The sequence below is a fragment of the Cebus imitator genome, unplaced genomic scaffold, assembly GCF_001604975.1.
Source record: "Cebus imitator isolate Cc_AM_T3 unplaced genomic scaffold, Cebus_imitator-1.0 Scaffold22, whole genome shotgun sequence".
Classification (NCBI taxonomy): Eukaryota; Metazoa; Chordata; class Mammalia; order Primates; family Cebidae; genus Cebus; species Cebus imitator.
In genome coordinates, this window is record NW_016107337.1 from 6,034,593 (window position 1) to 6,047,891 (window position 13,299).

The 13,299-nt window shown below is 39.4% G+C and overlaps 1 protein-coding gene across 7 annotated transcripts in view; it reads left to right on the top strand.

The window, feature by feature from the left end:
* The window catches only part of TPD52 (tumor protein D52), a 241,043-nt gene that overhangs the window by 1,975 nt on the left and 225,769 nt on the right, over nt 1–13,299 (top strand). For 3 of the 7 annotated variants that reach the window (XM_037736084.1, XM_037736085.1, XM_037736086.1), the window contains exon 2: nt 1,482–1,537. The exons of the other annotated variants lie outside the window; for them this stretch is intronic. In XM_037736084.1, coding sequence (XP_037592012.1) covers nt 1,482–1,537 — 56 coding nt within the window. The remainder of the gene's footprint in view (nt 1–1,481; nt 1,538–13,299) is intronic. 7 annotated transcript variants of the gene reach the window in all.

The window sequence follows — 13,299 nt, forward strand, 5'->3', positions numbered from 1 at the left end:
TAGAGACAGGGTTTCACTCTTAAGTCCTGACCTCAGGGGATCTGCCCGCCTCGGCCTCCCAAAGTGCTAGGATTACAGGCGTGAGCCACTGTGCCTGGCCTGTACTTTACTTTCTATTACTTGTAAGATACAATCTTTGGAGTCTTTCAACTCTCCCCTCCTTCCCCTCAAATTAATTTCACACTTAACACGAGTGCTTATAAACATTACATACAATATGCTTTAATACGTATACATTACCTATGTAATATATATATTCACATACATGTTATATAAATTTTAAGTTTCTTGAGGTTAGAAACATATTTCATCTTTGATTGTCCTTAGTTGGGTAACATGATGACTTGCACATGGTAGACATGCAATTGTTTGAGTCAGAAAGCTTGTCACTTCTTGTGTGTATTGTTAGACGGCTTAGGGGCCACCATGTAAGTCAGCATTATGTCTGTCTGGTTTTCAATGGGAGCGACACAGGATGAGGGAGATGTGATGACAAACGTGTCCATGCATATTTGTATACTAATCTGTTACTAATCTGTTATACATTGTTGTTTAACATGATGATGTTTTTACAATAACTACGTTTGGTACTTGTCAAAGTAGATTAAATGGCTGTGTATTGCTTATGTGAGTGGAGTAGCTAGTGTTAGAGTCTGTGTTCTCGCTTGGGTGGTAAGAGTCACAGTCATTAGTAGCACTGCAGCATTCCACCTTGCTAATACAATTTGTGTAGTTTTTAATAGGACTAGTTTAAGTGTCTAATTCTAAGACATATTTTTTCAAATTTTTAGCTTGTAAGATGAGTCTTTTTTTGTCTATAATTTTCCCATATGTTCTTTGGTTAAGGTGGAGGACTCTGCTCAGAATGAAAGAGGAGGCCCCTGCCTTAGGAGGGTCAGTTCATTTACACCGATGCTTTGCTGTGGTAGAACCACGTGGCCTAGGCTGGGTACGGTGGCTCAGGCCTGTAATCCTAGCATATTGGGAGGCTGAGGCAGGCAGATCACTTGAGGCCAGGAGTTTGACACCAGCCTGACCAACAAGGTAGAACCCTGTCTCTACTAAAAATGCAAAAATTAGCTGGGTATGGTGGCACTGGCCTGTAGGCCCAGCTGTTCCGGAGGCTGAGGCAGGAAAATCACTTGAAACTGGGAGGTGGAGTTTGCAGTAAGCTGAGATCGAACTACTGCACTCCAGCCTGGGTGACAGAGTGAGACTGTCTAAAAATAAATAAATAAATAAATAAAAATAAAAAACAAATCCACCTGGCCATTCCTTACTCTTGCTTCCGTCTGCCTACCTGCCTTTACATCTTTATGTTACCAGTGCATACAGTAGGTGCTCAGAAATGTGTTGACTGCCTAAGATGAGCGAGGAAAGTGTCCAAGAGCAGGCCCCAGCCATGATAACTTCTGTGTTCCTCCAAATCCATCTCTTGTTTCCCACTTTCTCCTGTTCTTTTTTCCCTCTCCATTCTCAAGAAGCAGAACTCTGGTTAGCCAGACAGTTGCTGATAAGGCTGTGCTGGGCTTGGAGGGTAAGTTACGTGGAAGATCTTTGAACTAGTAGAGTGGATGACTCAGTCTTAAAAGAATCTGGAGCAAGACTCCTGCCTTAAGCTGAAAAAGGCAGAACCTGGGATTTTAAACCTGATGTTCACTAGCAGACTCCGTTGGCTGAAATAAGGTTTATCAAACTCTGTGATTGCCTCCTGAATTGTGATTTTGGCAACACATTTAAAACCAAATCAGGAAAATTTAGGATTTGTTGAACTTTTAATCGTTATTAATGTACGTGGGGTTTTCTTATATTTGTCCTTAAAAAAAATTCCAATGGAACTCCAGATGCAAAATTAAATGCCCTACCTCTGATTTTAAATGCATTTATCTATTGAAAATGCCTTTTTAAACCTTGTTATGTGAAGTTATCAAAAAATCTGTTCCTGCTGCTGATTGTACTTAACAGAGCTGGAAGATTTTAAAGTAAACGCTGAGTTTTCCTTATGTTTTCAACCACGAGTATTCTAATACTCTGTAGTATAAGGCCCAGATTCTGCTGTTTTTCTACTTTCTCTCATACCTAGGTCTTGAGTACAATACTTGGCTTATAGTGAGAGTTCAGTGAACATCAAATGATTTAGAATACCTTAAATTGCATAATGCCTTTCAGGAGTTTCCCCACATTAAGCTCAGTGCAGCACATTTACTGTGTGTGGTATTTCCTACTTTGAGAGAGAGAACTGCTAACTAGAGCATACATTGTGTAGAAAACCTTCCTGTCTTTTCTGGAGCTGAATAAACATTTATAGTTGAGTACTCTCATGTTAGTCATAACCTTTAGTTTAGCACTATTATATAGAAGTGACAGTCACCTAGTCCACGACACATTATACTAGTTTGAATTAAAAAAAAAAAACTTTATTATTTTAAGGGGAAAAGGAGTGGTTACTGGGACCAAAAATCTATGAAGAGAGGAAAGGCTTCAAAAAAAGAATAACACAATAATATGTCACTATCATTTTAACATTGTAATTGTGCCTTAGAAATAAATAATGGAAATGTAGGGTGTCATTGATTTAAAAGTAAAGCAAATGTAGAGATTATTGGATAACAGTTTTGAGGGTCTGCTTACAGGTCTCTGGGTGTGACCCACCCAGGCTGTTAATTTATTTGGTCTGCAGTTTCTCGATGTCCATATGGTGCTGATGTCTTTGTTAGCTCTTCTTCACTTCCTGCATTTATTTTTATGTGGCAGCCTGCCTAGTCCCTAGGGGAAAAGCTGAGTGGTAGGAGGGGTTGTGATCTTTTAGCAATATTTCGAAAGAATAATGTATGAATGTAATAAAAACAAATATACTCACAGTGCAAAACAAAAAAAGAACACTCAAATCCCTGGAACTTTTGTGCTACTGAGCGTTTTGTGGTAGGCCAAGGTTATTTTCCTTTTGGGGTTAATTATATCTGCTTTAATTATTGACTGTTGTAAAATCTCTCTTCTGAGACATTCCCAAATTTTATTTAAACTAGTGAGTACCAGCTGTACTGAAACCATAATTTTAGCCATGTATTTTTATTAGCACAATGTTTCCAAGGGATTAAGGAATTTTAATATCTACTGGAAATTTAGAAAAAGTTAGAATGTAAAAATACCTTTTGGAACCTAAGAATAGTTGTCCATTTTAGAAAAATCAGAAATATTGATGTAGAAAAAAGAAAATAACCCATAGTCCTACTCTGAGAACGAGAAATCCTAGTTAGCATATTGATTTGTATCTGTGCTTTAAACAAATCACAATTTTTTGTTGTTGTTGTTGAAGTGTTGCTCTGTTGCCCAGGCTGAGTGCAGTGGCATGATCTCGGCTCACTGCAACCTCCACCTCCTGGGTTCAAGCAATACTCGTGTTTCAGGCTTCCGAGTAGCTGGGACTACCAGTGCATGTCACGATGCCAGGATAATTTTTTTGTATGTTTAGTAAAGACGGGGTTTCACCATGTTGATCAGGCTGGTTTCGAACTCCTGACCTAAGGTTATCCGCCCACCTCAGCCTCCCATAGTGCTGGGATTACAGGCATGAGCCACCGTACCTGAACAACAAATTACAAAATTTCTTAACTGAATATTGCATTTTATAACTTGCCCTTAAAAAAAAAAACCTGAGTGTATTTTAAAAATACACTTCAACATTATTTTGTGTAGCATAATCAGGTAATTAATGTGCATGATACAAACTTCAAAATGACTAAAAGATTATAAATTATAAATAAATCTCCCTCCCATTTCTGTCTCCCAGGCCATTTCTCTTGGGTAACAACCAGTTTCTTCTCTATCCATTCAGAGATTCCTTGTACATATGTATACATATACATGTATAAAGCATGGATAGGTATGTGAGTGTGTGATAGAAACTATAACACATAAATTGTTTAGCACCTTTCTTCACTTAAATATGGTATAGGTTTTAGAAATCATTCAACATAAGGTTATATAGAGCAGCTCCATTTTTTTTTTTTTTTTTTTGAGACATAGTCGCTCTCTGTTGCCCAGGCTCTGGAGTGCAGTGGTATGATCTTGGCTCCCTGCAACCTCTGCCTCCTGGTTTTAAGCGATTCTCCAGCCTCAGCATCCTGAGTAGCTGTGACTGCAGGCATACGCCTCCACACTCTAATTTTTCTGCTTTTGTAGAAACTGGGTTTTATCATGTTGGCCAGGCTGGTCTCGAACGCCTGGCCTCAAGTAATCCGCCCACCTCAGCCTCCCAGAGTTCTGAGATTACAGGTGTGAGCCACCACACCTGGCCTATAGTAGCTCCATTTTTAATGACCATTTATGTGTATTTATTTATAGATGTAACATTTTATTTACTGTGACAGACAATATTTAACTTGTTCCCTATTGATGGACATTTACATTTTTCCTTGTAGGGGAGGAGAAATTCCTCCCTACCCTTTTAGGGTTTCTACTGAGACCTAGGAATTAAACCAACAGGAGATAGATTAACAGGAGTAAAGCATGCAGATTTTATTTATTACTGTTTACATAATACGTACTTTTTACCCTCACAAGAGGAATGAAAACTCAAAAGAACTGGCTTGACCTGATTGATTATATACTAGGTCAGAAAAAGAGTGGCAACTGTGGAAAAGTAGGAAGGAAGGTTTAGTTTAGCGAGGTCTGTTTATGCAGATTTCTCTGGGCTTGGACTTCCTGTGATAAGAATGTTTCTTTCCTCCTGGGAGAGGGAGGACATCTTTCATACGGGAGCTTCGTCTTCTGCTTTCAGGAAAAAGAGAGGAGGTTTGGGTGCCCTTATTACACCTGCTTATACCTTCTTACAAGTGCCTTTAGTCCAAAAGAATCAGCATGCTAAAATGGAATGTTTTGAGATGTTGTGTCCTGAACTCCTTCACCCTGATATTTTGCTGTTAAAGCAGCAGCCAATGTGTGTGTATGCAAGTCATTCCATAAAAATGCCAGTGTGTCTGTAGGAAGAATTCTTAGAAGAATGTGGCTGTTCAATTTGATAGTGCCAAATTCTGCCCCATAGAAGTGGTGCCAGTTATACTTCTACCAGCATGTGTGAGCATCTGCTTTCCCATGCCATGTGGCCAGGATATTGCCACACTTTTCCATCGTTGCTTGTCTTATAGGGGAAAAATGGTTTCTCAGTATGCGTCTTACTATATATATGTAATATAAAGGTGGTTTACTTCTTTCGATATGTTTACAATCTACATTACATTTTCTGTGAAATGTCTGACCATATCTTTTGCCAGTTTTTCTATTGTATTTTTTTCTTGTTTTATCCAATGTAGCCCCTGTTCATGAGATGAGTTCTTAATATTTTTTTCTAGCTTGTCGTTCCTTTTTTGACTTTGTGGTTTTTTTTTTTAACCAAGAAGAAATGCTAATCGCGCTGTCTCTCTCTCTCTCTCTCTCTCTCTCTCTCTCTCTTTCTCTCTCTTTTGAGACAGCGTCTCCCTCTGTCACCCAGACTGAAGTGCTGGTGTGCAGTAGTGTAATCTCTGCTCATTGCAACCATTGCCTCTCAGGTTGAAGCAATTCTGGTTCAGCTTCCCAAGTAGTTGGGATTACAGGTGTGTGCCACTATGCCTGGCTATTTTTTGTATTTTTTAGTAGAGATAGGGTTTCGCCATGTTGGCTAGGATGGTCTTGAACTCCTGGTCTCAAGTGATCTGTCCGCCTTGGCCTCCCAAATCGCTGGGATTGCTGGAGTGGGACACTACACCCAGCCTAACTAATGGCTCTTTTCATTTATGGATTCTAGCTTTTGAATAATTCCTAGAAATGCCTTCCTCACTTTGAGTGTATGTTTTTCTGGTTTTATTTTTTACATTTAAATCTTTCTTCCATTTAGAGTTTGTTTTGAAAATAATGTGTGAGGTATAACTCTTAACACCTCCATATCCAGTTGGCCACCCAACCACCTAACACCATTCATTGACTAATGTCTCTTTTTCCTCTATTGATTTGAAATACCGCTGTTGTCATGTACTAAATTCCTGCATTCTTTTCTTTTCTCTTTATCTGTATGTTCATTGTCAGCAGCTAAACCTAGTTTAAGTTACTATAGCTTCATAAAATGTAAAAATGTCTGGAAGGGCTAGTTTCCTCTGATTATTATTTTTTTTTTCTGTCAGTTTTTTTCTAGCTATTCTTGCCAGACTTTATTTCCAAATGAACATTACAATCAACCTATCTAGGTGAAAATTCAACAAGAATCATGCTGGCAGATCTTTTTCTTTTTCTCTTTCCTGCCCCCTTTCCCTTTTCTGTCTGTCTGTCTCTCTCTCTTAATTAGAATTTTGTCTGTTTCTTTATTCAGTGCCCCAATATATGTTCATTAGGGTCATAATATATTTATTACTTGTATAGTTTTGTATATTGTTTTGGATATTATTTGATAATATGAATTTTACCACATCATTTAAAAAAATGAGAGATAGCAAGGGGAGAAATGCCAGATGTAGGTGATGGGGAGGAAGGCAGCAAATCACACTGCCACGTGTGTACCTATGCAACAATTTTGCATGTTCTTCACATGTACCCCAAAACCTAAAATGCAACAAAATAAATAAATGGGAAAAAAAATAAAAAATAAATTAAAAAAAAAAAAAAGTTTCCCCAACCTATACTTTTTGATGGTTGTACTCTTCAACGATTCAAATATTTATTTAACTCTTTCTCTCCTGGAGTAGGATTATATTCCATTTTAGCTATGATACTGCTTTAAGAGAAATTGTTTTAAGATATATTTCCATAGACAGGTCAAAGGATGTGAATATGTAAGTCTTTTGATGCCTGTTACTGAATCTCATTCTGGAGAACATAACTGTCATTGCCTTTTTTTTTCTTATAAAAAAATGCATAACACAAAATTTACCATCTTCATCATTTTTAAATGTATAGTACTGTAGTGTTAACTGTATGTACCTTGTTGTGCAACAGATCTCTGGAACTTTTTCATTTTCCAAAATGGAAACTCTGTACTCGATGAACAACAGCTTCCCAACTTCCCCATTCCTCCATCCACCACCCCTGGCGACAATCATAGAAACTATGGTTTTATGAGTTTGACACTTTAGATACCTCAGAGAAGTGGACTCATGTAGGATTTGTCTTCTAGTGATGCTTATTTTACTTGGCATGATATCGAGGCTCATGCATGTTGTAGCATGTGACCCAATTTCCTTCTTAAGGCTGAATACTATTCCATTGTATGTATGTAGTACATTTTCTTTATTATCTATCCATGGACATTAAAGTTGCTTCCACATCTTGGCTGCTGTGAATAATGCTGTAATGAACATGAGTGTGCAAATACTTCTTTGAGGGCCTGTGTTCATTTCTTTTAGCTATATACCCAGAGGTGGGATTGGTGGGATTGCCGGATTGTATAGTAATTCTGATTTAGTTTTTTGCAGAGCTTCCATACTGTTTTCCATAATGGCTTTACCAATTTACATTTGCACCAGCAGTGCACAAGGATTCCAGTTTCTCTCCATCTTTATTAACACTTTTTATTTCCTGTTTTTTGTTTTGTAGTGTTGTGTTGTGTTGTGTTTTGAGATACAGTCTCACTGTGTCACCCAGGCTGGAGTGCAGTGGCTCAATCGTTAGCTTACTGTAACCTTGACATCCTAGGCTCAAGTGATCCTCCTGCCTCAGACTCCCAAAGTGCTGGAATTACAGGTGTTGAGCCACTGTGCCAGACTGTTTTGCCTGTTTTTGATCAGATTAGTTGTTGAGTTGTAGGACCTTTATATATATATATGTTCTGGATATTAACCCCTTATTGGGTGTTTGGTTTGCAAATATTTTCTCTTATTACATAAATTGCCTTTTTGTTATCTTTTTTTTCCCCCTCTCTTTTTAAGAGACAGTCTTTCTCTGTTGCCCAGGCTAGAGTGCAGTGACGCAGTTCTAGCTCACTGTGATTTGAATTCCAGGGCTTGAGCCATCCTGCCTCAGTCTCTCTAGTCATTTCCTTAAAAAAAAAATTACAAAGCTTATAGGCTTCAATTTGTCTGTTTCGTAGAGAGGTTATAGTTGTTACTAGCCATTTATATTTCCCTCTTGAGATTGTTACTTGTCTACTTTTTATAGTTGGGATCTTAGTGTGTCTTGCCTTCTCATTGTTCTCTGATACCTTCCTTTTCCGTGGCAAATACTTACTTTTTCTATTTTGCTTATCATTTTGGTTATGTTGAATCTTTTAATGTTATTTTTATTAACAAAATACAGTAATAGGAGCAGATATTTTCTAGGTGATATTTTGGGGGTAATTTGCATGGCTTTGTGTGGCTTTCAGTACTTCTTTGTGTCATCTCTTCTTAGACACATAATTGGTACTAAAAATAGTGATTTCAGACAGCCTGTTAATTTACATGCTTTGGCTTATAGGTATGGTGAGTGTGTTTATGTTACAGCTATACAAATAGAAATGCCAGTTTAAAAAATTATGTAAGGCTGGGCGCAGTGGCTCATGCCTATAATCCCAGCACTCTGGGAGGCTGAGGTGGGCAGGTCACTTGAGGTCAGGAGTTGGAGACCAGCCTGACCAACAGAGCAAAACCCCATCTCTACTAAAAATATAAAATTAACCGAGCATGATGGTGCACATCTGTAGTCCCAGCTACTCAGGAGGCTGAGGCAGGAGAACTGCTTGAACCCAAGAGGCGGAGGTTGCAGTGAGTCAAGATCATGGCACTGCACTTCAGCCTGGGCAACAGAGAGATTCTGTCTCAAAAAAGAATAAATTATATAAAATGTGTTCTTGATAAGGTTTTAGATTATGAACTTATTAACAGGATCAAATTTCAACCATTGTATACTTAGTTTATTTGGAGGCATTGTGGTGTGGAAAAGGAGCTTATGGTCCAATCAGGAGTGTTTGAGAAATATAGATCATAGTTTATCCAACCCACTAGAATCTGTACTTGGCTAGAAATACCATCACTAGAATAGGAGACTGCCTTACATTGTATTCCCAGCATGCAGTTCAAGTATGTATGTAGTAGGTACTTCATAAATATTTCTCATACTGCACATGTATCGATCAAAAAGACTTATAGCATTAATAGAGTCAGATGGGTTTGGATAAAAAAGATGAAGAATTAGAGAAGGAACACGGTTTGGCAGGGAGATAGGAATATATGTTCTGAATATGCTTATATCTTACATATAATTAGTGAAAACCTGATCTGTGAATAGAAGCCACATTGGTACTTTGCTTCTGAGGTGTGTATGTAACAATATGTGTGTATACATAGGTGGAAGACACAGTATTGGTTAAATTTTTATTCTTGAAAGGATATTGGACATAGTGCTCAATAAATACTTCATAAACACATTTTCTATGTTGTTCTATTGAAGTTATTTACTTTTTTTTTTTTTTTTTTTAGACAGAGTCTTGTCTTGTTGCCCAGGCTGGAGTGCAGTGGTGTGATCTAGGCTCACTGCAACCTCCATCTCCCGGACGCAAGTGATTCTTGTGCCTCAGCCTCCCAAGTAGCTGGGACTACAGGCGTGCGCTAGCATACCTGGCTAATTTTTTTGTTAGTAGAGATGGAGTTTTGCCATGTTGCCCAGGCTGGTCTCAAACTCCCGACCTCAGGCAGTCCACCTGCTTCGGCCTCTCAAAGTGCTAGAATGACAGGCGTGAGCACCTGGCCGGTTATTTACTTCTAATGTATTCTGAGCCCAGGAGACATGGATGGTCTTAGCACATTTTAGTAGTAGCTTTTAAAAAACGCATTTGAGAAGGGCAAGTAGTATGTTCACAGTAGTGGAAAGTGCTTGCTGCTAGTAAACCAGAACAAAAATTCTGTAAAGAGGGAAAAATGCAGGGCCAGGCGCAGTGGGTCGTGCCTTTAATCCCAGCACTTTGGGAGGCCGAGGCGGATGGATCACAAGGTCAGGAGTTTGAGACCAGCTTGACCAACATGGTGAAACCACGTCTATACTGAAAATACAAAAATTAGCTGGGCATAGTGGCGCACACCTGTAATCGCAGCTACTCAGGAGGCTGAGGCAGGAGAATTGCCTGAACCTGGGAGGCGGAGGTTGCAGCGAGCCAAGATCCTGCCACTGCACTCCAGTCTGGGCGACAGAGTGAGACTTTGTCTCCAAAAAAATAAAAGCGGGGCGGGGGCAAAATGCAAACATTTTGCCTGTCTTAGCCAATTAGCAAAGGGATGATCAGCCTTACATTTCAGTGTGGAAGTTGGAATATTCGGTGTGGAATATGATTTTATTAGAACCCAGAATGATGATGATGATGATACCACATGACCTTTCAGAGCTATTAATAACTTTTCTACATATTATCTTGTTTCAGTCTTTCATTGCTACAGGGAAGTAGGACCAGTACATTTTCATTTTATACGTGAGGAAACATAATCTGAATGGTCAGATGTACTCTGCTGGATGTGGAGAGCTCTACAAAAACTTTGTCCCAAATCTGTTGTCTCTAAGATAATAATCTGGAGTCCAAGAAAAATTTAAACAACTTTTTTTTTTTTTTTTTTTTTGAGGTGGTTGGAGTGTAGCAGTGTGATCACAACTCACTGCAGCCCTGACCTCATGGGCACAAGCAATCTTCTGACTTAAGCCTCCTGAGTAGCTGCGACCACAGGCACACACCTCCACGCCTGACTAATTTTTTTTATTATTTGTAAAGGCAAGGTCTTACTCTGTTGCCCAGGCTGGTTTCGAACCCCTGGGCTCAAGTGATCCTCCTGCCTCGGCCTCTCAAGGTGCTGGGGTTACAGGTATGAGCCACTCTCTGGCCTAAACTACATTTTCTAATCAGTTTATAGGGCTAGGAACATGTCATACTTTTTAAAGAAATATTTTCCTTCCAAATAATTGAAACAAAATTGGAACCTGAAGTGACAGAGCTTCAGCCTTCCATTACAATTACTTAAGTTTTCCAGCTGGGGTTTTACTGGGTTAGTTTTAGTAATACAACTACTGTGGTTACCAGCAACAATGTTTATCGTTTTCTGTATGCCAGGTTGTCTAAATGCTTTTCATGTTTCATTTCTGAAAAATTTCACAACATACCCTATGAGCAGGTGCTAATAGTATCCCTGTATTACAAATGAAACAAGGCGTGAAGGGGCAGAGTAATAACTTTTTCAGGGGCACACAGGTTGGCACAGACAGATCTGGGATTTTGATCTGTAATGCCTGGCTAGAGAGTATGTGTCCTTACTCAGCCTATTATACCACGTAAAAAAGTTGCATACAGTCTTCCTTTTCCTTGCAAAGGTGTTGTTCAAAAGCATAGTACAGCTATGGTAGAAACCCTGGAAAGGAACACCAAGCAGAGTCTGGCCTGCATGTCTGATCTTGTGTATCAGAACTAATCATAAACATTCAGGGCAGAGAATGCTGAACCTGAAGTCACATCGAGGTTCAAAATTTGGCTTCATCATTTTCTGGTTGTGAGACATTGGATAAGTCACAAAACTTCTCTGAGGCTGATATCTCATATATGTGTGAAAGGAACAAATCTGTTTCTACTATTGGTGCTCAATAGATACTGATTTTTGAAACTGAATATTAGATATTTCTGTAAAAGGCTAACTCAGTGATTCCCAGTTCAAATGAAACCTTTTATTTCTTTAGACAGAAGCGTGATAGGATGCCCACTCTCAGGCTCATAGGCCAGTCTGGAGAAACAAACATACAACTAGGCTGCCGTAGCAGAGTGGATGTTGTGAGGAGTTTATAACCGTGACTGAGGAGGAAGTGAGAACCCTGGCAGGGGTCTTCAGAAAACAGTTCCCAAAGTAGGTGACCTTTGAACTTGGAAAGTTGCTATGGACTGAATGTTTGCATCCCCCCACCCCCCATTATCCAACACTCCCACAGTGGTAGATAATGCTAAAAGATTTGGGTTCCATGGATGGCAAGGGGTGGAGTTGAGGAGAATTGGGGTGGGGATGAAGAGGGGTAGGGTGGGGTGGAGGAGAGTGGGAGGGCTGGTGCAGTGGATGCCAGGCCTGTGGGAATGGGGGAATGGTAGAAGGCAACCGGAAAGGGAGACTCTTTAGAGAAGTTATGGGTGTTTTAAAGGGAAGTTTGGATTAAGTGATGGATTAATTTGGATTAATTAATTTGATGAAATTTGGATTAATTTGCTTGGCTATGTTGAATGTCGTTTTTAGTTCCTTAGCAGAGAGGAACTTGTTTGGTATTTGTGTGTGTTTGTAAAATGAGAGCAGAAGCCAGAGGCAAGGGAGGATAACTGGATTTGCTATGCCTGTGGATGCCACTGGTTTTAGTTAAGATGGTTTTAATGCAAAATTTATTTCAATAGTGATATCGTAGAGTTTGACCTTCAAGAAACTCAAGTCTGTAAGCAATAATTCACTTTAATGTGTAAGAGCCTTGCAGAGAATAAGAGCATATTAAATATTTGCAGAATGAAAGTATTATGCTTTCCCTGGGTGGTATGATAGCCAGAGAAGCAGTTTAGTTTAGAGGTGACATTTGAGTGAAATTGTGGTAACGTTGTAATTTTAGAATTTTAACCAGTGATTTCCAAGGGCCAAACTGGAGTTGTGAGTGCTTGCTTTTTCATCTTGCAGTGTCTTGGGACTGATTTGTGCAGCTTCTGGATTTGTTAACTATTCTCACCCAGGTTCTCTTGAGCAGTGATTTTCATTCCAGAACTGTAGTTCCCGAACCTTTTTCTTCAGGTCATTGTTGAAGGGGAAACCTGTCTGCCAAGCCTGCCTCTCATGGTGACTTTATAATGGATTGACACTGCTGATTGTGTCAGAGATTCATTGAAAACTCTGACTGATAGTAAAGAGAACTTGGCAGATTTTTCTTGGTTTAGGAGTTTTATTTTTCCCAGGATTACCATCCTTTCCCAAACTTACTTCCTTTTTTTTTTTTTTTAAGCCTTCAAGAGGGGCCTCTGGTTCCAAGAGCCCTGTCTTCCCCTGGGTTGGGCTCTGGCTAGGGCTGTGGTCATTGGTCACTGCAGATGACATTCTCTTGACTGGATTATTAATTTCATCATGATGGCTATAGATGTTGAATTTGAAATGTAGTGATGAGGCAGCCAGCTTTTCAAAGTGCACTTTATGAATTCTCTCCAATCCAAAGTGGAGCAGGACCCTCAAGTCACTGGTTAGACTTGTTATTATTAAATAATCAGTTCAGTTTTGGCAAAGAGCAGTCTTCCTTTCTGGTTGCCTTCCTTTACCATTCCCCTATTCCCGCAGGCCTGGAATCCATTTTACCAGCCCTCCCATTCTCCTC